Raw genomic sequence first — 22585 nt, forward strand, 5'->3', positions numbered from 1 at the left:
TCACTGACTAAAATAAGAAAACTGGACATGAGGTTATATAAAATGTGAAACTAGCCTAAACTAATAAATATAGATGGAGGGAAGAAAAGCCAGGAAGTGATTGAAATATGAAGAAGTATTTCATTCATGATGCCACAAACTGGATGAGCTAGTTGAAGTTTATTGTTCCACAAATAGAGACTGAGTTTTCCATTATTAAATGAATAACCTAGGATCACAGGAGCAATGGGCAGCATCCTTGGATAGAATCCATGTGCATAAGCCATCAACTCTGCAAAGTACTCAGAGGAAGTCATTATAGAACAACCTCTCACATCTACTGATCTGGCTTTAAAAATTAGTCAAACATGGTGAGAGTTTATTGTATAAAGTCTCAAATGTCTTAGAGTTTCAAACAAATGTTCTTTTTGGGGGTTGGGAGGTACCAAGGATTGAACTCAGGGGGACTCGACCACTAAGCCATCTCCCAAGCCCTATTTTGTGTTTTTATTTAGAGACAAGTTCTCACTGAGTTGTGTAGTGCCTTGCTTTTGCTGAGGCTTCCTTCAAACTTGTGTTTCTCCTGCCTCAGCTTCCCGAGCCACTGGGATTACAGGTGTGTGCCATCACGTCTGGCTCAAACATAAATATTCTTGAAGTTAAATATTTTTAATGAAGGTATGAAGGAAAAAAAATAAAAGGATTAGAAGTATTAAATTTCAATTGGAAATGTACTTAATCATCTTTTTCTTATGTTGAATTATAAACAGAATTCTATGTTGTCTGACTTTAAGCATCATCAGAAGAAATATTATTTTAATCACTTAAAATTATAATATCTAAAAACTAATAACTAATTTGATGTTTACAGGTTTAGGACAATAATTTCTGAGCTCTTCAGTGGAAAGCTCAGAGCATTAATTGCAAGTTCAGGTATAAATACCTGAAATAATTTATAAGTATAATGCATGAGCTTTCATTCACCTCCATGATTTATAACCTGTTATTCTTTAAAACATGATTTTTAGTTCTTGATATCTTTAGAAAGTTTCCTTTTTTGGGGGGTGTGTATCTGTTTGCCTGTTTTCACATTGTTTATCTTTCTCTTTGACACTTAGTATCTGGTCTCAGTCTAATTAGTATGTAGGGCTGTGATTATTCTCTCCCTTCAAGTTGCTTTCATCCAAGGATGGAATTTATTTATACACATTACTTAAATGAACAATTTTTTTCCATTCTACTTTATTCTAAAGGTTCCTTCTCTAAGTCATGAAGGGAGATTTGTATTTCATATTTCATGTTTCCCTCTAACAATAAAGTTATATTTTTCTGCTTCTACATTAAGAAATTCATTTGAAATATTGCTCTTTGGAACCTATTCACTCTTTGAATATATTCAACTATAGGTATTGATAAATTTAACAAAAGCACAGATAAAACAAGCAGTCCATATCCATTCTGGAGAATAGTGTATACTGCTAATTTGATGTATGGTCAGTGGATCCTGTTGGCCTCTTGCAATACCTGGGACTAAAGTTCATTTCTGTCTCAGGGCCTATATGTAATATTCTTTCTTCCTTCTGGTAAAAAATACACTTCTTTCTCTGTTAAGTGTAATATTTAGTATATCATAAATTTATTAGCAAAACCCTAAAGAAGTACTACTGCTTTTCCTGTTTTACAGAAAAAACAAAAACAAAACAAAGAGCTTAGATTTTGAAGGAATATATGAAACAAATTGCTTATAACAAAGTCTGAAATACAGTAAGCACTATACATATTATACATAAATATAAATCAAGTGGCACATATAAATGCATATCAATATTAGTTCTTGTGATCTGATATGTAAATCATATCTTTTGTACTTGTATATTTCTTTACCTAAAGTCAGTTTACAAAACACAGGTTTCTTAGCTGATGAAAGATGCTTACAAAACTATAGCCAAAGGCTCTTCTGTAGACATGCCTTAAAATCATCTTTCAAAAAATTTAACTGTTTGCTCTGAATCCTTTTAACCGTAGCTCTAATTTTCATGCCTTGGTGGTTAGCAGCTGTCAACTGGCAGGTTATGATTTGAGCAGCTGTCAGAGAGGGGGGAAAAAAGGAAAGCTGATTTAAATAGATCGTAATAATGACCTGCCACCCCACGTCACCAGGAAGCACTCAAATTATCTTTGTTGTTTCACTTGAGAAATCAAAGGTTTATTCAGTAGTATGCTTTAGAAGTCTAAGCTGTTGAACAACCTACTTTTATTTTTGATACAATTTTTAAAAATCCTTCAAAATCCATAAATGCTTTAGGAAAGTTTATATTTTTCCCTTTTATAGTGTTTACTTAAGGATCACTTCCTGAGATGATCCTTCCCTGTTATCATATCTTAAATATCAGCTCCCATAACCTCAGTCCCTTGCTTCACTTTTATATTTATTCACAGCATTTATAATTTCTTGATTTTATATATCCTTTGATTATTCTGAGTTCTTTTTCCTTCACTAGGACATAAATCATGTAGTAGCAACAGCTTTCTCCCTATTCCCTTCTATGTTCCTGGCAAGTGGAACAATGCTGCTCAGATGCTAAGCATTTGAAGATGTGTTGAATGAATGAGTGAATGAATGAAGAATATAAACCCAACAGGTAACCCAAAAGGAAATAAAGACTTATGTTTATACTACCTACTGCAACCTAATATAATGTTAGAGTCATGCTTTTTCTCTTAAAGCCTCTGTATTATTTAGCATTTACTGATATTTACAAAGCAGTTATAGCAAATCTTACTGCAATCTCAAGGCTATATTAGGCAAACTCACATTATTCATAATGCCGAAATCAGCCAATATAAGCACAGTGTATGAAGATATTCAATGATAAACCTAAGCTTAGACATTGAAAACATTTCAGTTGCTGTTACTAAAAGTTCTATTTTACATATTTAATTTTAAAAGGAATGTTATGGTTTAGATGTGAGATGTCCCACAATGCGAGAAATTTAGAAATGAAATGATAAGGTTATGAGTGTTTTACCTGATTAGTGTGTTAATCCCCTGATAGGGATTAACTGAGTGGTAACTGTAGACAGGTAGGGTGTGGCTGGAGGGGGTGGGTTCCTGGGGGCTTGTCTTTAGGGTATATATTTTGTCCTTGTCCTATGGAGTCTCATTCTTTGCTTCCTAATCCTATGTACTCAGTTGCTTTCCTCCACCACACCCTCCCACTATGATATTCTGCCTCACCTTGGGCCCTGTGGAATGGAACTGGCCTTCTGTGGACTGAGACCTCTGAAACCATGAGCCCCCAACTGAACTGTTCCTCTTCTAATTGTTCTTGTCAGATCTGTTAGTCACAGAAGCAAAAAATCTGACTTAAAGAAGGGGGAAGGAGAAGGACGTTCCAATGTTTTTACTACATCACTTCTGTATATAACAATCTCCTTCATAATCACCAGTGTTACTTAAATCGACCTCTTAGGAGTAAGGCCACTATTTTATAAGTATGTGACCGAATCTGTCCACAACAACACAGATACCACAAGTATGTCACATAAATTCAGACTAATGAAACTTAAATGAGAATGAGAAAGAAGACATTTAAAATAGAACATCCTTTTAGAAATAGCCACATATTGATTTCCTCACTTATTCAATCAAGTCATCTCCCTGTTTACATATCTGCCAACAAATAAGGTTAACAGGCAACTAAGTGTGCTAGAATATATGTCATGGGAACAGAGATAAATAAAATCCTGTCACTTCTCTAGAGGAAATTCACTCTTGTGGGGAAGACAGGAGCCTTGGAGTGTGTGTGCCGCTCCCCAGCCCCCAGATGTGTATGTTTAGTATTTTTCTCATTTACCCATGTGAGCTCTTGTATCCTCTGAAAGCCCTGTCCTTCCATCCATCTGACCACTAACCAAACTTTCTCTCCTAGTTCTCAAAGCAGCTGAAGACCGTAAGTTAGCTACTCATAAATACCACAATTTCCCATTTCTGTACCAACAGCATTTCCTTGTCTGCATTCAAGGACCCCTCCTTTGCTCAAGCCTCAGAAAAAACAATTTTCTCTCCACTTAGTGAACCAGGCTCATTCATCTGTGTCTTTGATATGATCTCTTCAATCTAAGGATTTTCTTGCTTCTTCTGTAGTTTTTATATATTTCTGTGTTTCCATTTCTGCTGGCTCTTTCTTCTCCCCCTCTCCCCTGCTTCCAGGTTTTTCCATGGTCATCTGTGTGCTGCATTCAGCTGCACCAATTCAGCTCCCCAGAGCCACTTGTGAGCATCTCTTCCAGCTTTGCTTTCACTAATGTCACATAGTTAATTGAAATGACCCCACTGCAGGGGGGCTGATTGACATATAGGAAATGATCAAATTTTGCCCATCGGATGCCCCTTCCTCTCTCCCCCCATGGCTGGTATGCATTTAAGGCAAACTGCTGCTGTGGTTCCTCACCTTCTCCTAAAACGAAGCTCTTGGAAACAGCAGTCTACTTTAGACCTGTAAGTTTGTTCACTTTACCTCAAATCTCCAAAAGTAGACATCTCTTACCTCTCTGAGAAATGCTATAATAAGGTGGAAATGCTCCCAAGAGCTCAATGCCGTTGAGCTCTTGCTTTCTGGAAACCTCGTATATGACTCCATGACACAGTTCTTCCTGGTTCATTTCCATTTCCCTGATCATTTTCTTTCTCTGCTCCCCTACTGTATCATCTTTCTTTGCCTCTAATTACGGAAGCACCCATGATTCTGGACACAGCCCTCTTCTACCCAGTAATTTGGCTAACTCATCAATGCCCATTGCATTGAATTATTCCCTTAATCTCTTCCAAAACTGAAGCTCCAGGCCAAACTATGAACTTGAGTTTCAGATTGGAATGGGCACTTGCCCTCTTAATATACCCACCTTGTTATGTCACAGGCACCTGACACTCAACACGTTGAATGCTTGTATATTTCTCTACCTTGTATATTTCTCAACCAAAGCAATGACCTCAACACCTACCAACCCAGCAAAGTGAAAAACCTGGGAGTACATTAGATTCCTTGTTTTTGTTCACTCTGTAACCCCAGTCCATCACTGAATATCTTTCTGTCTGTGTTCCTCCATCACTCCATCTTCACACTGGGTACCTTCTTTTAGTTCCATATCATTTCTTTCATAGATTGTTATTTGTCTTCCTGCTTCTGTTAGACTCCACAACAGCTCTCATCAGTGCTGCTAGAATGATATTTTAAACATTTAAATCAGATAAAGATTTTTCCTTAAAGTCTTGCCAAGGCTCTTCACAGCTGCTGGCATAATTTCATTATCATATAATAGTCTTCTCTTTGAAAATAACAGAAGATACTATCACCACCTTCACCCCCTGCATATTGCTTAAGCAATGTGAAACTAACGGTGACTGAGGATTTCAGGGAATGGATCTGGGTTGAAAAATGTCAATGGGAATTGATGCCTAGATATATTTCATTTTGCTTTCTATTGTGATGGCTCCAGTCTCAGAGTCAATGTGACAGTAAGATGCTGGCTGCCATGGCAGCTATGTCATTTCTTAACTTTAACATACAGCAAGAAAGAAAATAAGGAACTCCAAATTTCCCATCAGGAGAGTCACACTTATTTGAGTGTGATTGGGCCATGTGTCTGCTCCTGAGCCAGTCAACATTGCTGGTAAATTGTCAATGTTGGCTTGCATTTGGACCATACGAGAGTTAGGAAAAATGGATTCCCAAATGGAGATTCAAATCTAGTTAGATTCAGGAAATGACCAATGTCAGAGTTACAAAGTACAACTTTGGACTTTCCTCTATTTTCTTACCTAATAAATTCCCAAGAATGTTTGTAAGGCAGCTGACTCATAGTTCAGAGGCTAACCTATGTGGTATAAAGTGGTTGGTGTTCCATTTCCAAAGAAAAGGAGGTTGATGGAGATTGCTTACTGACCCCGCTTCTCATAGCAGCAGGCAAGTTTCAAAGTGCAAGTTGATGTCACAAGTGACTCAAAATCTCTGGTTATCAGGAGGTGGGTAGCTCAAGGGGGTGGGGACAAGAGAGGGGAAATGAGCTGAATTTTTTGTTTTGAGACTGTCTCACTAAGTTGCCGGGCTGGCATCAAACTTGTGATCCTCCTGCCTCAGCCTCCTGAGTCACTGGGATTACAGGCATGTGCCACCATTCCTGGCTCAAGTGTCATATTTTGAATAAACATTTTCCTGAAATCACCCTTCATATGAGGAAACAGCTACTTCTCATTTTGTGCCTCAACTCTACTTATAAGAACATTTGTCAAAGTTTCTATAACATATTACTATATTCCCATATTTATGTTTGTATAATTCTACTATGTTGCTAGATCCTTGATAGCAGGGAGCGCACTTGATTAATTCTTATGTCCCTAACACAATTCCTGACACATAGCAGGTGCTCAATAAACATTAGATGAATGAATAAGTAATATAAGAAATATGCAGAAACTATAAAAGGGACATTGGTTAGAGCTAGGAGAGATAATTTGGGTAATTTCTTACTCTAAAAATCTACAGTGTAGACCATTAAACACACATATTTCTTGCAATATGAATAACTGTCACTATCTGAACTCTTGATACACAAATATTTGCTATAACATTTTGCAATAATGTTATGTGTACAAGAATGAAATGTTTAAATTATAGGTGAGTCCATGTAGGACGATGTAGAATGTCTGCTTATAGGATTCCAGCAGTGTCTTCTAAGGAGCATAAACACCTGTGAAGAAAGTTGGTGAGCACAAGGACCAAAAAGTTTCATTCATAAAAAGAAGCACTGGTGACTAAAATCTGTTGAGAAAGATAGACACATAAAAGACCTGTCCCCTATTCACAATGCTTAGGATTTTTTTTCTAGGTCTGAGAAAATTTAAAACAATATTATAGTATGATTAATGGTATGTTTATAATCTAAAGAAGAATCTCAAGCAGAGGATAGAGAATATTTGAATCCATGCACATAGTACTGAAAGCCCCATACATCTTTGAAGATCTGAAGAAAGAGATGAAAGAGTTTGACCATTTGGTAAAGGAGCTGAGTTTCAGCTTCAAGTCTAGGATGCTACAGAAGGTTTAAACACTATGCAAGAGACCATCATTTGAAGTTCACAGATGAAGGAGCTTCTTAATAATGAGGTTGCAGCAGTTTTTCCCAGTAAATTTAAAAAAAAAAAAACCAAAAAACAAAAAACTACTGACAAACTTAATAAATGGATTTTAACTACCAATTTCTTGATGAATTTTGACCTTCTATAAGTGAATGTCAACCCATCAGAAGATAAGAACAAATAGCCAGGGACGTTAAGCACCCAAAGACAGGCTGATATAATGTTGAAGTGTTAAATTGTAAGGGGATGTTGAACCAGAACCTGTGTACTTGTGTAAGTCTGAAAATGGCAGGGTCCTTAAGAAACGTGGAAGAGTGGATTGCCTGGCATGGGGTTCTTGAATCATAGAGCTTTCCTCAAAAAAAAAAAAAAAAGCATTCAGTCAGTATTCAGGGGGTTATAGTTTGTGACAGTGCATTTATTAGGAGTATGAAGTTTTAGAACATAAAATATTGGGACTGGGATTTGGGCATATTTTATTAAAAAATAAAGGGCCAATGAAAAGTTGCTGTGAAGGAACCCAGTTTGAATGACAAGCTAAGAAAATTCTTTCTTTTTTCACCTCAGCATGAATATATGAACTATTCCCAGTTCTTTTTGCCAGAGGCGACAACATCTCTTCAAGGAGGAGCTGAGTATCTTCGCCAACGCTGGCTTGCTGAAACATCAGTGGAGTTCTCTGATGTTGGAGGCACTTTCTGTTTAGCTTCAAAAGGTGGCAGCTCTTTAGTTTTTCATTTTAATCAAGCATATCTGGCAGAATGAAAGCCAAAGCCTGTTAGAGAAAAGTCAGTTCCTCTCCAGGCTCAGTGAAAGAGCCTTCTTAAGAGAAGTGAATTGATTTTGATCATGTTGGGTGTTTTCAAATAATACCCTAAAGAAGAAAGCATTTGCCTAAGCAGAATGGTGTGCAAATATTGTTCTTGAAATTTCTATCTGTGAACAATGCCTCACTCCTGAATTGCAATATTCCCTAAAGAAGTAGGTATTGTCTGAGCCTGGGCTAGTTGTTATCATTAAGGAAGCTCTTATCCTCTAAGATTTTGTCTCTTGGAAGAAGACTGTTTTTCTTCTGTTGTTGGAGTCTGTGTCTTTCACTTAGATGTCTTCATTGTCAAACAGAAGAAAAATCAATAATTTGCATGAACATGATAATGTAGCAATTCAACAAAAATCAATTTAGGGGATCAAGTCGTTCTTTTTTGTTGTTGTTTATTCTTGATAATAAACAATACTAGATAGGATAGCAAGTAGAATAAAAACCAAAGATATAATTATTGCTCTTGAGAAACTAGTAGGAACAAGATCAAATAAGTGATTCAATAACTATTGAATTTCTTTTGTTTTGGCACATCTTCTAAAAGATCTAAAAATAATCATACTTTATATAAATATTGCCATATCTTCTCTTGTCTGTTCTTTTGTTATAAGAAAAGGATATTCTTCCAACCCCATAGCCAGAAACTTAGAATGCCATATTTCTTAAGTAGATAAATATTTCTTACATAGTTAAATAATATCATAACGTGCTATTAACACACAGTGCTCACCTTTCACAAACAGGAAAACCATAACATGAGGGAAATCTGATAAGTACTGCAGTAGAAATGTATGTGACTTGAAGCGAATTTAATTATTCAGAGCTTTAAATCATGGTGCTTAATGATATTTGAGCTGGACTTTGCAAGACTGATAGTATTTCTGATCAAGAAGGAAGAGGACATTTCTGGAAGTGGGAACATAATGATCAATCTGTTTATTCTGAAACATATGGACATGGGAAGTGTTTAATTTATTCAAAGAGAAACCAGCACGTGTTGCCAGGGCTTGGGGAGGAGAAGGGGTGGAGGAAGTTCAGGAAGAAGATTGACAAGGCAACCCAGGCTGTGCTGTGAAGGACACTGAAGCAGTGTTTGGGAAAAACAAAATTCAAAATGCAGCTATTTATATACAGAATTATATTCCTAAACGCAGTGTGTTCACAGGATGGTTTCCCTCTCTTCTCCCAAGTTAATTCTGAACACTAAAATACTTATGTTCTGAGAACACAGAAAGATTCATTTAACATGCCTAAGTATTTTTTCACTCGAAACATTTATTTTTTTTAAAAATTCCAATCTGCTGCTTTGTTTCTTTCTGTTTTTAATTAAACTGATTTTTGGCAGTCATTTTTGCTGGGTGATCCACATGGGATTGAACCTTTTGTGACTCATCACAATTTGTAAGTTCTAAAAACATTAGGCAGTTTAGATGGATCATATATTTTTTTAAATGCTTATTTATTTAGTGCTTCCTTGCGTGTAATAATGTAATAGCAGACACCTGAAAAATGTGAATTTTGAACTGAGAATTCAACTTTGTTTTTGACTGGCTACGGAGTACAGAGCGCTGTGCGCTAGGCTTTCTCTGCATGGTGGGGATGGATTCACTGAATAGAAATAATCTAACATGGGTGAACACAAGCCAGAAAATAGAGGACAGGCCATATTGAAGAGGATCCCATGTGTGATATTTAGATAGGGAGTGTTCAGAGGTTTTCTAAATAAGAAATTTGCATGTATAAGTGCTTTGCCTTGATAAAATTAATTTTAATGTAGTTTGGAGGATTAGAGAAAAGTTGGGAGGCTTGTGCAATCATTTCCAGCCAGCAACGAGCAGCTGTGCAGCACAGAGCACGGTGCTCGGGAAGTTCAAGCATTCACCAGACAACGCCGTGTTCCCCATCCAGTGTTAAGGATTTTAAATTGCCAAGAACTTTTAAATTTATTTTTTAATGAAAAACTATTTTTTCAACTAGGAAGTTGGCCTATTCTTATGATTTTTATATATGGTTCAAACACTTTTAAGAATGTGGGGTATAAAAGCTCATTAAGACAAAAGATAGGTAAGGACTTGAACTTGAGTGATAGGAATAGAAAGGAGCAGTGACTTTAAGACATATGATTGAACAGCAAACAAAACAAAGATCTGGTAACTGTTGAATATTTAATTAGAAATAATTACTCTGAAAGTCAGGGGGGAAAAGATCAAATCCACAGATAAAAATTTGAGAATTATCTACTGAGAAAGTTTCATTAGAAGGAACTAGAGTAGCCAAATATAGGAAAATGGTGATGGATCAATGAAGAGCTGGGAGAGCTGGGAGAGTCTGGGTGTTTCAATATCCTGGGAATGAGGGAGAGCTCCAGGACAAATGGGAAGAATGCAGTCTGATGGACAGCTCTGGCCTTGGTGGTTAGATATTGACCAGTTGACTGGTGATGAGAATAGTGAATCAGAAATTAGAGAACAGAATTGGACGGTGAGAAGGAGAAAGCAATGGATTTAATCTTTTGTGGAGTTTGTCAGGGAGGAGAAGTGGGAAAAAAAGGAATAGATTGAAGTCATAGCAAACAGAGGCTGTAAAGAATCAAAGATACAAAGGGGAACGATACAGTAGGAGGCAGGCATGAAAGATATAGGCAGAAGAGAAGCTTATGATTACATGAAAGTTTAGGAGGAGATGAGATACATGCATAGGTAGAGAAATTGTCTTTTTAGTTCATGCAAGAATAAGTCAAAATGTCTCAGAAAATGGTAATGATAATGGAGTGGATTTAATTATTCTGAAGAAAATAATCCCAAACTTCAGTTTTAGGGTAGTATTTGTTTGCAATGATATTTATTTAAAAATGAGTATAAGGTTATTCCTGCTTATTTCTCTGGTTAAGATAAATACTCTCTGTAATTTGAACATGGAGGATATTTTCTGAAGTGCATGTTTAGGATAATAACAAACATAACCAGGTCTCTATGATAAATGCTTTAGACCAATTACTGACATGCTCAATTGAATTCTAATACCTCCCATGAAATGACTTTAGTACAAGTGAAATGACAGCTGCACTGCAGTGAGAGGACACATAAAGCTTTGCATTAGCTTGTCTCCAAGGTTACCATCTGTGCTGATCTGAAGTTGCAGTGTGTGGGCTTTCTCAACCTGTGCCAAGACCATATTTTAGGGTAGGTATCAGTAGGGTCTAAGAACAGCTTGGAAGGTATTTGAATCTTTATTTGGGTGACATCATGCTGATCCTCATCACTCAATTGTTCTAGAGAGATGTATTTCCATATCCTTCCCGCTCGAAATTTTATGTGATCATTGCAGTAATAGCTAGGATATCAGGATTGACCCCCACATTGCATATATAAACAATGAAATATGAATTTACTCATCATACCACTAGACTATATTCTGGATAAAATTGAGAGGCAGACAGATTTGGGGAATGGACTTCTGCTCTGGAGCTTTCATAACTAATATAAAATTTTCAAGCAAATATAAAAATTAGCTTAAAAGTAGACATGTTTTAGAAGCTTCAAAACTTTAAATATGGCAAAAAATAAGGAAATAGTATTTTTATAGTTAAAAATGAAAAGAGATCTTTTCTTTTAGTTTAGCATTCTATGTAATTTTGCATTTCATTAGTAGAATTTGAAGGATTTTTTTTAATGAATGAAAAAAAATTGATATCACCTGCCACTTAGTAAGATTAAAGAAATGATAATGGATTGGGTCATGATTCCAGAAATTCCTCAGAAGTACAGAAGTTTATTCATATTTTATCAATGTTTATTGAACACCTTTTTTGGCTCAGGCATGGTGCTACGCCATAGGTTTGCAAGTTTCTTAAGATCTGCTGTCTGTCCTCAAGGAATTTATAATCTAGAGGGAATACAGACCAGCATGAAGGAATTAGACCAGCCTTTCTAATGGTTTTCATGAATTGTGAAAAAGTTGTTACCAAAGAACTTGGGAGACTGTGCTTGATGGGGGATTTGGAAAGTTTGGGAGAAAGGCTATCCGTGTCCAGAAGCCAGCCAAGCAGGGGAGAAGGAAGGAGATGCATGTACAAAGGGTGGATCACAGAAAGGCCAGCTGCTACATGACTGAAGGCTACATGCCCTGGAATTTGCTTTGATCCTTGAAAAATTTGAATAAGTAAGATGAGAGGTGAAAGAAAACATTGAGTCCCTGAAAAGAATCTGAACTTGATAGTGTAGGCTGGGCTTAGGAAAGAACATGATAACCAAAAAAGTTGAATCTGAACAGGGAGTTTAGGTTAAGGAATATAGATCCATAGGGTTAGTTCATGGAGGAACTGGGAAGCAAGGAAAAACCTTTTCATTTAATGATAATAAAAAGCATCTACCCTATAAAATTCAAAAATGTTCTAATATTTGCTTGTTAATTTGTTTTACTAACATATAATATTTTGAACCTTTATTATAAAAGTATTCTTTCCTTACCTAATACATTTTATTGCTCACGTTATGCCCATCATCTCTTGTGGTGCCCTGGATGGAGTTTGAGTATGTATTTCCTTATCAGTGGCATAATATATCAGCTAAAACAAATCCAGTGGAGCATTGATCTAACCCAGTTTGAAATTATGCTGTCATGTATTTCTTTAAAAATATTTTTTAGTTGGACACAATACCTTTATTTTATTTATTTTTATGTGATGCTATGGATCTTACCCAGCATCTCGCACGTGCTAGACTACTGCTGAGCCAGAACCCCAGCCCTGTCATGTTTTTGTATACCCTATGAATCCAAACTAGCTTTTCTCTAAGCAAAGTAAAGTAATTTATATATATGTGTATATATATATATATATATATATATATATATATATATATATATATATATACACACACACACACACACACTAAATATACATATATATGTATATTTAGTATATTTAGTATTTATGTTGCTATGGTCAAATTCTTTGGACATTTTGTTTTTTTAAAAAATTTATTTATTTATTTTAATTAGGTATATATGACAGCAGAATGCATTTGATTCATTGTACACAATTGCAGCACAACTTTACATTTTTATGGTGGTACATGATGTAATGTCACACCATATGGGCAGTCATACATGTACCTAGGGTAATGATATCCATCTCATTCCACCGTCTCTCCTGCCCCCAAGCACCCTCCCTCCTCTTCCTCCCCTTTGCCCTAAGTGCCTACATTTTCCCCATGCCCTGGCCCCCACCCAATTTATGGATCAGGATCCGCTTATCAGAGAGAACATTCTTCCTTTGGTTTTGGTTTTTTGGGATTGGCTTACTTTGCTTACCATGATATTCTCCAGCTTCATCCATTTACCTGCAAATGCCATAATTTTGATTTTTATTCCAAGTAACTTTTTATAGGTTTATTATCTTAAATATAGGATATGTAAAACTTGTTTATATATAATAGGTTATTTAAACCAATATTCATGGAATTTTAAGATTTTAATGCTACAAACACCTTCATGGGACTAGATCATGAAAATGCTTCTTTTGCTGAAATAAAATCACTTTAGCAAAGTTATTTTAGACATTGTGTTAACAAATGCAAAGTAATTACAACTGCATGAACTTAATACAGTATTCTTTTCACTGGATTTGAAGCCTAAAGTCTTATTCCTGAATAAAATGATTAAAATAACTATTTTGATGAAGTGTCATCCCTGTAATCTTTTGTTGTGTTCAAGGCTATTCACAATTTTAATGCATATACTAAATGGAGAGGAGTCTTGCATTAAATTCGCATACTATTTTCTTTAACTTTGTGGTAAAATAGTGACCTAAAGAGTACAATTGTTTCGATTTCTAATTTACAATGCTGGCTGAGGATTCAGGGGGAAGTCAATTCATTCCATGTATTTTGAAAAGTTTCCTCCAACCTGAAAATAAGCTGCTTTTCTCTTGTGGCAAAGGGGCAGATGGTGGTTCATAAGAGTGTTAGAATTTTGGCTGAAAGCTCTAAATTCATACTCAAGTGTGGAAACTCATGTCAGAGATTTGTATAAGGATTATGAATCACCAAAATGAACAGAAAATTTAAATTTGCCTGAAGATCCTAAAGATATTTTCTTTGAAAAAAAATTGTAATGAATCATTTAAATGTCATTTAAAGGAATAACAAGCCCACTACTGAGGGCTTTGAAAAACATCACATCATAAAAATATAAATGTAACAGGCACCCAAGGTTTACTGTGAAGAACAACACAAAAAAGATTCTGGGATTCAGTTTCTTCATGTGTTATTTGTACATTCTGTAGGAAGCAAACAAATCTGCAAATGCGGCCTTCAATTTTATACTCTCTCATTCCAAAAAAGACTTAGAGTGGATTTTATATATATTTATACAAACACTATATATTTGTATGCATATGTGCATCTGTTTATCAAAACAACAGGTTAAAAATTAAAGTTGGCTAGAAAAGGGGGAAAAGGTTTTAAACAGTGAGAAGTCTATGCAGAGGTCTTGCATAGTTTTTAATGAAATGTCACAAATTTGTTTCAGAGTTGTTCATAATAAGTGAAAGCAAAGAAAGAAGAATAGAATGTTGCATTAAAGCCCTAGATAAAAGTAAATGAGAAATTCAGAACAACAGTTTTCTAAGTATTGAAATCTAACAAAATCTTTTTCTCATATTGGAATTTTATGCTCATGTAGGAAATACTTTTTCTCTTGGTGGATATTGCAACAAACCTAATAGCTGATTTCATAGACTTTGTTTTGGTTATTTATTATTTTCTTTAATGATTCGTCTAGATGCAAACTCTTGGGAAAACTCCAAAATTTAATTCAGTAAAAGCAATTGGATTAGATATTAAAATAATGACAATCAGATACAGAGTTCTCTAAAGTTAGAATTAAGTATATCCAGGAGAATGAGTTGCATCAGATAATATTCCATACATATTTTTCTTAGATAAAAATATGGCAATACAGAATGTGAAAGACTGAACAGAACTATTTTGGTGATAGAATTTGGAGTTTCTGTGTTCGCAGTATGTAATTCTATAAGCTTTAACAGTTGGCCAAGGAAAGGGTAGAACTGAAAGGCTCTTTTGGAATGTAAGCAGATGATTTAGGACATGGGCATTCATTGCTGCTTATCCCACTGCCCCTCAAAATCACCCAGGTAGTAAGAGTCTGGCAAAATTAGAATCTGTTAGAATTAGAGCTTAAATTTAAGTATATGCATTTAAACATGCACACAACATTTTTCATAGAGTATTTCATTTTTAAATAATGCTTCTATGTTTAGACCATGAGTTTTAATGTGTAAATACTGTATTCTATTAATCTTTGTATCAGTACTCAGTTTGAGCATGGTAAATAGGAAGACACAATAAATAGTTTGTGGACTTATGATCGAAGTAAGCTGAAGTTTGATATTTAAAATTAATAAATCAAATATGTAAAATTTTCAACAAATAGTGGGCTTATTCCACATCTCCTCTGTCCCTGGTCTACCTGTTTGCAGTAGGCACAAAATCATAACCCTTTGCAGGTTAAGGTCATTGAGTTTCAAACATGGTGGCAGATACTGCTGGTTTTCTCCAAGTTTCTACTCCCCACCTTCTTCACTGTTTGTCACCCCTTAGTTGTAGTTGGGCATATAGATTCCTAAAATAATAGCTTCCTTTGAGGAAGATGGACAAGTGAGTAAGCTCTGCCCAGTAAAATGTGAGCAGCAATGTCATGTGTAAATTTTAGGACATGTCCTTCTTTTTTTTTTTTTCCTTCCTCTTTATTTGCTGGCTGGAATGCAGATATATTCTCTGGGGCTCAGCAGCCTCTGAGACCATGAAGAAGCATATGTTGAAAATGGGGAAATGACAAGAAAGAAGGAGCCACATCCTTCGTGTTCTTAGAGTGGTTGTATCCTCCTTGAATTTGAGATTTATTTGTATAGATATAAATAAAGTACCTTTTTCTAAACCATTTTGATTTGGGATTATTTTTGAAACTTGAAACAAAGCTTTATTAGTAGCGATTTGGGGCATTCCTCCTTGAGAGATTCTTCCCAATTCCCTATGACTGCATGGAAGCCCCTCTTCTGTGCTCCCGTTTGCCTGCTCTATGCCTTTTGAGAGAGCACTTTCTCTATTTTGTTAAAATATTTACATGACTCATTATTTGAGAGCGGGGCCATTATCCTTTTCATTTTTCATGGATCTTTATGTTCAAGCTGTACCTGTGATAGCATTAGTGCACATAGTACATGCTCTGTAAATGTTTCATGAATTGAAGGACAAGAACTCATTCAAATGCTACTATAATACTGAATTCTTTATACCTTAAGAAAAATTGGTTGAAATCTATAGGACCCTGTATACAGTAGGTGCTCAGTAAATGTGTATGGAAATGTGAGTTATGTGAGTACACTCTGGCTTTCCTTTTCTGTACTACTGAATATAAATTCCTATTCATTTAGATATATTTGTAGCTAATGATTTTTTTTTGTTGTTAAAGTCTAAGATGTGATCCTAACTCATGCCAAGGATTTATTTTTTAGTATATTCTTTGGATTAATTGGAATCCTTGTTCTGATACTTTTATCACAAATATGTAATTTATCACAAATATATAATATATATATAAATATTTAGAGAGCATTAATCTTATGGAGAAAAAAATTGTTGTCTCCAAAAACACATGTTACTGTTTCCCTGTAGTATCTTCTTCAAGAAATGAACATTTTAATAACCATTCAATTGGTTTTAAAGGTAAGGCATTCGTCTCATCATATGGCTGCTTTAATTTTATCTTTGGTTTATGAAATGTCTTGTATTTCAAGAAAAAAATTATGTTTGATTTCATGTGCCTTATATCAACTAGCTGAAATAAATCTGTAGAAATCATATAGAACAGATACAGGAAACATCACGGTCTTTCTTTCCTTTTTAGGTCCTCTCAGACTGTGAGTAGGTGGTTTGTGCATCCCTTCAGTAGCAAAGCGAAAGTTGCCAGTGGTCTTCTGACCTACTGATTCCCTATTCTGAAATCAAGAGGCGACTCCTCTGCAAATTGCTGCAATGTCTGTATCTAATCTATCATGGTGAGTGAATTACTTTCTAAACTTAAATGCTAATAAATGTCTATCGCAAGCAACATTTTGTGAGAGAGTTGTACAGTTCGAACTTGGGAAGAAAGAGAAGGTCAAAAATTTGGTTTCTAGAGATTTTCATCTTATTTCAGGGTGAGGAGAGCAACCCAAAATTAAAAGTTTGACAGTGTCAGTGCAGTAACTTGGGGCTCTGGAAAAAGTTTAGACCTCTTGTGGAATCCCAGTGACATCCAGTACCTTTCTTCCATGTTTGCCAAGGTGGGGAAGGGGAGGAATACAATATCCCTTAGTGTTCTCTAGCTATGGCATATTTTTTGATGTAGAACTAGCAAGTTTTAAATATGGCTGTCAGAGTAGAATTAATATTTGCTCATCAGTGCCTTTTTCTTTAGATTTCGCATTTCAACAAATCTACCCAAGTTAAACTGAATGGAACTCAAATATGGGAGAGAAAATTCCATTATAGATACATCTCTTTAAAGAGCTGGCATGCTCAATAATCTTTGACTGTTAGTTCATGTTTAAAAGCTGTTTGTAATTTTAAAAAAGAAATATAAAGATACTTTTCTGGAAAATCATCAGTTTTTCTATGGCAATGAAGAGCAACACTAGCAGGGATGAATTTAAAGATATTTTATTGAACTTTGGTTTTTATATAAACAGCTGAATCAGTTATATATATATATATAAATTTACAGTATTCAATACATGAATATAAGAGAAATCTGTTAATCTTTTCCATTTCCTTAAGAGTCCATTTCATTTTGTGCAAGAATATGGATAGAATCAGATTAGAGAGTTGTTTCCTGATTCAACCTAGCTCCATAAATTTATTTTTAGTTAGATAAGCAATTTCTTTGGGGCAAAGCATATAATTATTTGTTTAAATTTAGAATAGTATTTCTGAAGGACCTAATTGTTATGGACTCCCTAGAATGTTTCTCTGCCTCCTCAGGCTTGGGTGCTGAACTCAGTTAAAAATAAACAAACAAACAAATAAATAAAAGAATCAAGAGAGTTAAAATATAGTCTATAAAAAATGAAAAAAAGGTATTTAAATTGTGATTATTACTGCACAATTTTTATATTATTAAAATAAAATTATTAATTTTTTTAAAAACTTTATTTCTGTAGAACTTTTAAGCAATTTCAAATCCATTTATTTGACGGTGTTATACGCCTGGCAAACATGCATGGGAGGTGATTCCTCAAAAAGCAGATGGTATGCCAAATAAATAAAAGGAAAGGAGAAAGGGAGGGGGGGAAGGCAGAGAAGGGGAAGAAGGGGAAGAGTAGAAAGAAGAAGAGGAGATTAAAACAGAGGATTGGCTGGGTGTGGTTTCGCATGCCTGTGATCCCATCCACTCAGAAGGCTGAAGCAGGAGCATCACAAGTTCAAAGCTAGCTTTAGCAATTGAGTGAGGCCCCAAGCAACTTAGTGATACACTGTCTCTAAATAAAATATAAAACAATGGACTGGGGATGTGGCTCAGTGGTTAATCGCCCCTGTACAATTGCTTATCTAACTAAAATAAATCGTTAATCATCCAGTACAAAACAACAAACCCTGAACAAACAAACAAACAAACAAACTCCCCAAAGGATTGTCACATCTTAAGGTAGGGTGCAGTATGGCCAGGTTTATAGTTAGGACGAGTTGACATCACCGTCCTTGTGTACCTCTATTAGTAACTGCTTTATGTTATGTGGTTTGATTTAGAGCCTTTCAAAGCACAGAGACCTCCACAGTTTCCCTCAGCTTCCGTGTCCTGTTTCTAGACCAATTGCCTAGCACTGCTCCTAGAATTAGTAGATGTTCTGTAAATGCATGCTGTAGAAATGAGTGAATTAAAAATGCAAAGCAGGTAAATCAATGGTAAATACAAGTTATTGTTCTAAATGAAGTGATGTGGGTATCTTGTAGAGTGTGTATGTTTGAAATTTGTAAGAATTCTTTCCATGTCTCAGGTTTCAATGTTACAGAAACAGTGCTTGGATGTTTCCCTCAACAGTATCCATGGATGTGCTGGGAGGTCTGTTGTTCTACCAGTGCGGCCTACCGTGCTGTAGGGTTTGGCACTCCTTTCCCCCTCTCTGCTCTTCAGCTGCCCCTGAGCTGGTACAGGAGAACAGAAAGTAAATCTAATATGCAGTACACTGTTTTGTGTCACTTACACTTAGTTTAGGAATCATTAACCTTCATTTTTCCACTTTAACCTTTATAACTCTTTCCTATATCCTAACATTTTTCTAGTCTACATTTTGAGAAGCCTTGTCTTATAAATATTTGAATAGAGATTCTCATTAATCCATCAATTCTCTATGGGAATAATTCATAAAATTACATTAATTAAATGCAATTATTATAGCCCATAATCTGGCTCAGTTTTGAAATCCAAAAACTAAAACATGAAAATACTGACTGATATTGGAAAATAAATTATGTTGAAATTGTGTCGGCAGAGTATTCATTTAAGGTGAGATATATACCTTAAGCACAGGGATGCTTGATTTGTCCTGACTAGTCCATTCTCTAACTGTTCTGGAAAACTGTGTGGGGATTTAACCAGCAGTTTGGTGGATGAAGATCATATAATCACAGCAAGGAGAGTACTGTGCTTCCCACGAATTGTTCAGAGGAACCCAGATGGGGCACACCTGTCAGTAAAGCATGACTGAAGTTATTGTCAACCTGTCAGCAGTTATCTCTGTGATCCTTCTAAATTCTACTTTTTAAAGACTCCTCTCTGCTTGGCTTTCTTGTTTATGTAGTACATAGCTACCTTTAATCAAAACATACTTCCATCTGTGGACATTTTGGTCTTCTCACCATGACATTGTATATAGTTTCCAACCAATTCCGTGTGTGGATTTTAATTTAATTCTGAGACATAATGGGTGTGGATATATGGTATACTAAGTATCATCCCAATATGTAACCTAGGGATTTAGAAAATATGGTTTAAATTCTTACATTCATGTATACAACTATTCATGTATACAGCCAATTGAATTTTAAGTTCTCCTGGCTTAAAAATACCCAACATAGGAAAATTATCTTTTTATATATTAAAAAAAAACCTTGTTGCTCCAGTAGTTATATGTATGACGCTTGAAGAAATATGTAAAATAATTTACCTTTTTATGAAGAATCTCAAAACATACAATCCAGGATACTTCCAAGTTTCTAGGAAACCAGTCTCAGTCAGAAAATGAGAGTTGTAGGAATTTATTATAAAAGTTACATGGAGATATAAACAGATATTCCATGTATCATCCTGTTTAGTAAGTAATTACCAGAGGAAGATAATGGTTGTGTTGATTCTGGTTGAGATAGAAACAAAAATGTGCAGGATCTATTATAGACATACACAAACAGATGCTGGTCCCAGGCTATGATTTGAGAGAAAGAATTATCTCCAGTAGCAGAGATAATTGACAGGGGATATAAGAAGCCACAAAGAAGTGAAAAAGGATATTGTAACTGTAAAATGAAAAAGGAAATGACATAATGGCAAGAGGAGCTTCAAAGAACTTCCTTCCCAATAATCATCAATTCCCCCTTTTCATGCTTTTATAACATTTATATAAAATATATGCATATGTATATTTTTAAATGTGTGACTTTTGTAACCTGTAAACTAAGCAAATATTATCATTACATAGCCTTTACCATATATCAGGCAATCTTCTAGACATTTTATAAATATTAACCCACATAACCCTGATAACAATTTCCTTGAGAAGAATGTAGTATTGTTATTTACATAATAATAAAAGCAAGGCATAGAAAACCAAGTAACCTGCTTGATATGATGAAGATACTATGTAGAAGGTTTGTAAAGGAATGAAGGCAACCTGGCTCAAATCAGTGCCCCTCACTATTAAATTTACTTCCCACATAGAAATGTCCTTGCTCTGTGTCCTAGTTCCCATTTCCAAACAGAATGTCTGAATTTCCTCCAATATGGATGTTCTTTGGAAGGGAGTATCTGGACCTGGGAACACTAATGGGCACTAGACAGTATTGGGCTTGGGCAGTAGGGAAACAGGTGATGAGTTCTCTAATTCTTGGAGTAGAGAGGCTAAGGAGGTTGATTTTACCAGAAACTTAGTGGATGTTACAAAATTATATAAAGTGAATTCTCTAAACTAAAAAGTGAAAGTCTTAGTATAACTATAAAATATAAGATTTAGTTCCACTTGTTGCTTTATGTTCTAGAAATTGTTAGATTTTCATCTTGATACAAAGGAAGCGTAGCAAAGAGGTATGAGCACTTTGTCATAATGCAACCTCAATATCTATTCAATTGCCCATCTCATAGTAACTCTCCACTATTAAGTCAAGTGCTTTCTGTTCCCACAGGACCTGCAACACTCTCAACATCCACTTACACATGTTGACTGGTATTTGGAGAGAGATCCTAGTAATGGCTTATTTGTTTTTGCCAAATTACAGCTTTTTGACCTCAAATTGTTTTGCACTTTAATGCCTGCACACAAACATTTCTGTCTCAAAGTATCTTAAAGACTGTCTGGCATTTGTTGGAGATGGAAGTAATTCAACTAGAGCCAAGAATGAGAGAAAGAAGTCACTGAAAAAAGTAAAAAGCTAAGTAGCCGGTCCAAATCCATTGAGCATCTATAGCGTACAATACCCTGTGCTAAACTGTGGTGGAAGGTTGATATCATGTAATGACTACTCCTAATGGGGCTCATATGTTAGCCAGAGGATTGAAAAGTGCTCAGAAGAATGTTTTTGGAAACAAAAAGTATATTTGTTTTCTCCACCTGGAATGAAATGGCTTATTTTTCAGAAGTAAAAATGTGTCTCTCACATTTACTCCTAAATATAAAGAAATATGGGAATTGCAAAGAGGCAAACACTATAGAATATAATAAAGCAGACATTTAAAATAACCTGAATCCTACCATTGACAGAAAACCATTGTAAAAACACAGAGGTATATGGTTTTCTAATGTTTTGACATATTTTTTGCAAAAATGGACTTACATCATATGTGATATTTTGCAATCTTCTGTTTTTATTGAGTAGTTTCAGTCACCATTGCTTTGATGGAAGAGTATAGAGTGACATCATTAGGAGCAAATGACTTCACATTACATGATAGTGGTGTCATTTATCTCGCCCATCTTCTAATGTTCATTTATACTGTTATAAATGCTTCTGTTGTGAGGGAACAAAATTAAAATATTGCTAGGACATAGGTACTATGCCATTCGGAGGGTTTAGAGGGAGCCCATTTTTTCGTAGCTACCTGTATGTCAGACATCAGTGCCACGGAGAAAATAATACATTTTTGAGAATGTATCTTATAAATTTATCTCCATTTTGTATTTTAGAAAAAGACCCATACTATGTACTAACACTTTCACTATATTTAATTCCTTTAAACATTGAGCAATATGCTGATAATTGTCTAAGAAATATTTATTTGCAGTTCACTAAAAGAATATGTTAAAAGTCACCAAACAATCTGTTATGCATGTCTAGACACTGGAAATATAAATAACTCTGGATTGTGTAAGCTATCAATGT

The 22585-nt window shown here is 35.2% G+C and overlaps 1 protein-coding gene across 2 annotated transcripts in view; it reads left to right on the top strand.

Moving 5' to 3' along the window:
- The first annotated feature begins 16865 nt into the window (after window positions 1-16865).
- Window positions 16866-22585, top strand: part of Oxr1 (oxidation resistance 1) — a 322826-nt gene continuing 317106 nt past the window's right edge. For both annotated transcript variants that reach the window (XM_048802005.1, XM_048802006.1), the window contains exon 1: window positions 16866-17016. In XM_048802005.1, the coding sequence (XP_048657962.1) occupies window positions 16994-17016 (23 nt within the window). In that variant the 5' untranslated portion in view covers window positions 16866-16993. The remainder of the gene's footprint in view (window positions 17017-22585) is intronic.

Source organism: Marmota marmota, unplaced genomic scaffold (genome assembly GCF_001458135.2).
Source record: "Marmota marmota marmota unplaced genomic scaffold, marMar, whole genome shotgun sequence".
Taxonomy (NCBI): Eukaryota; Metazoa; Chordata; class Mammalia; order Rodentia; family Sciuridae; genus Marmota; species Marmota marmota.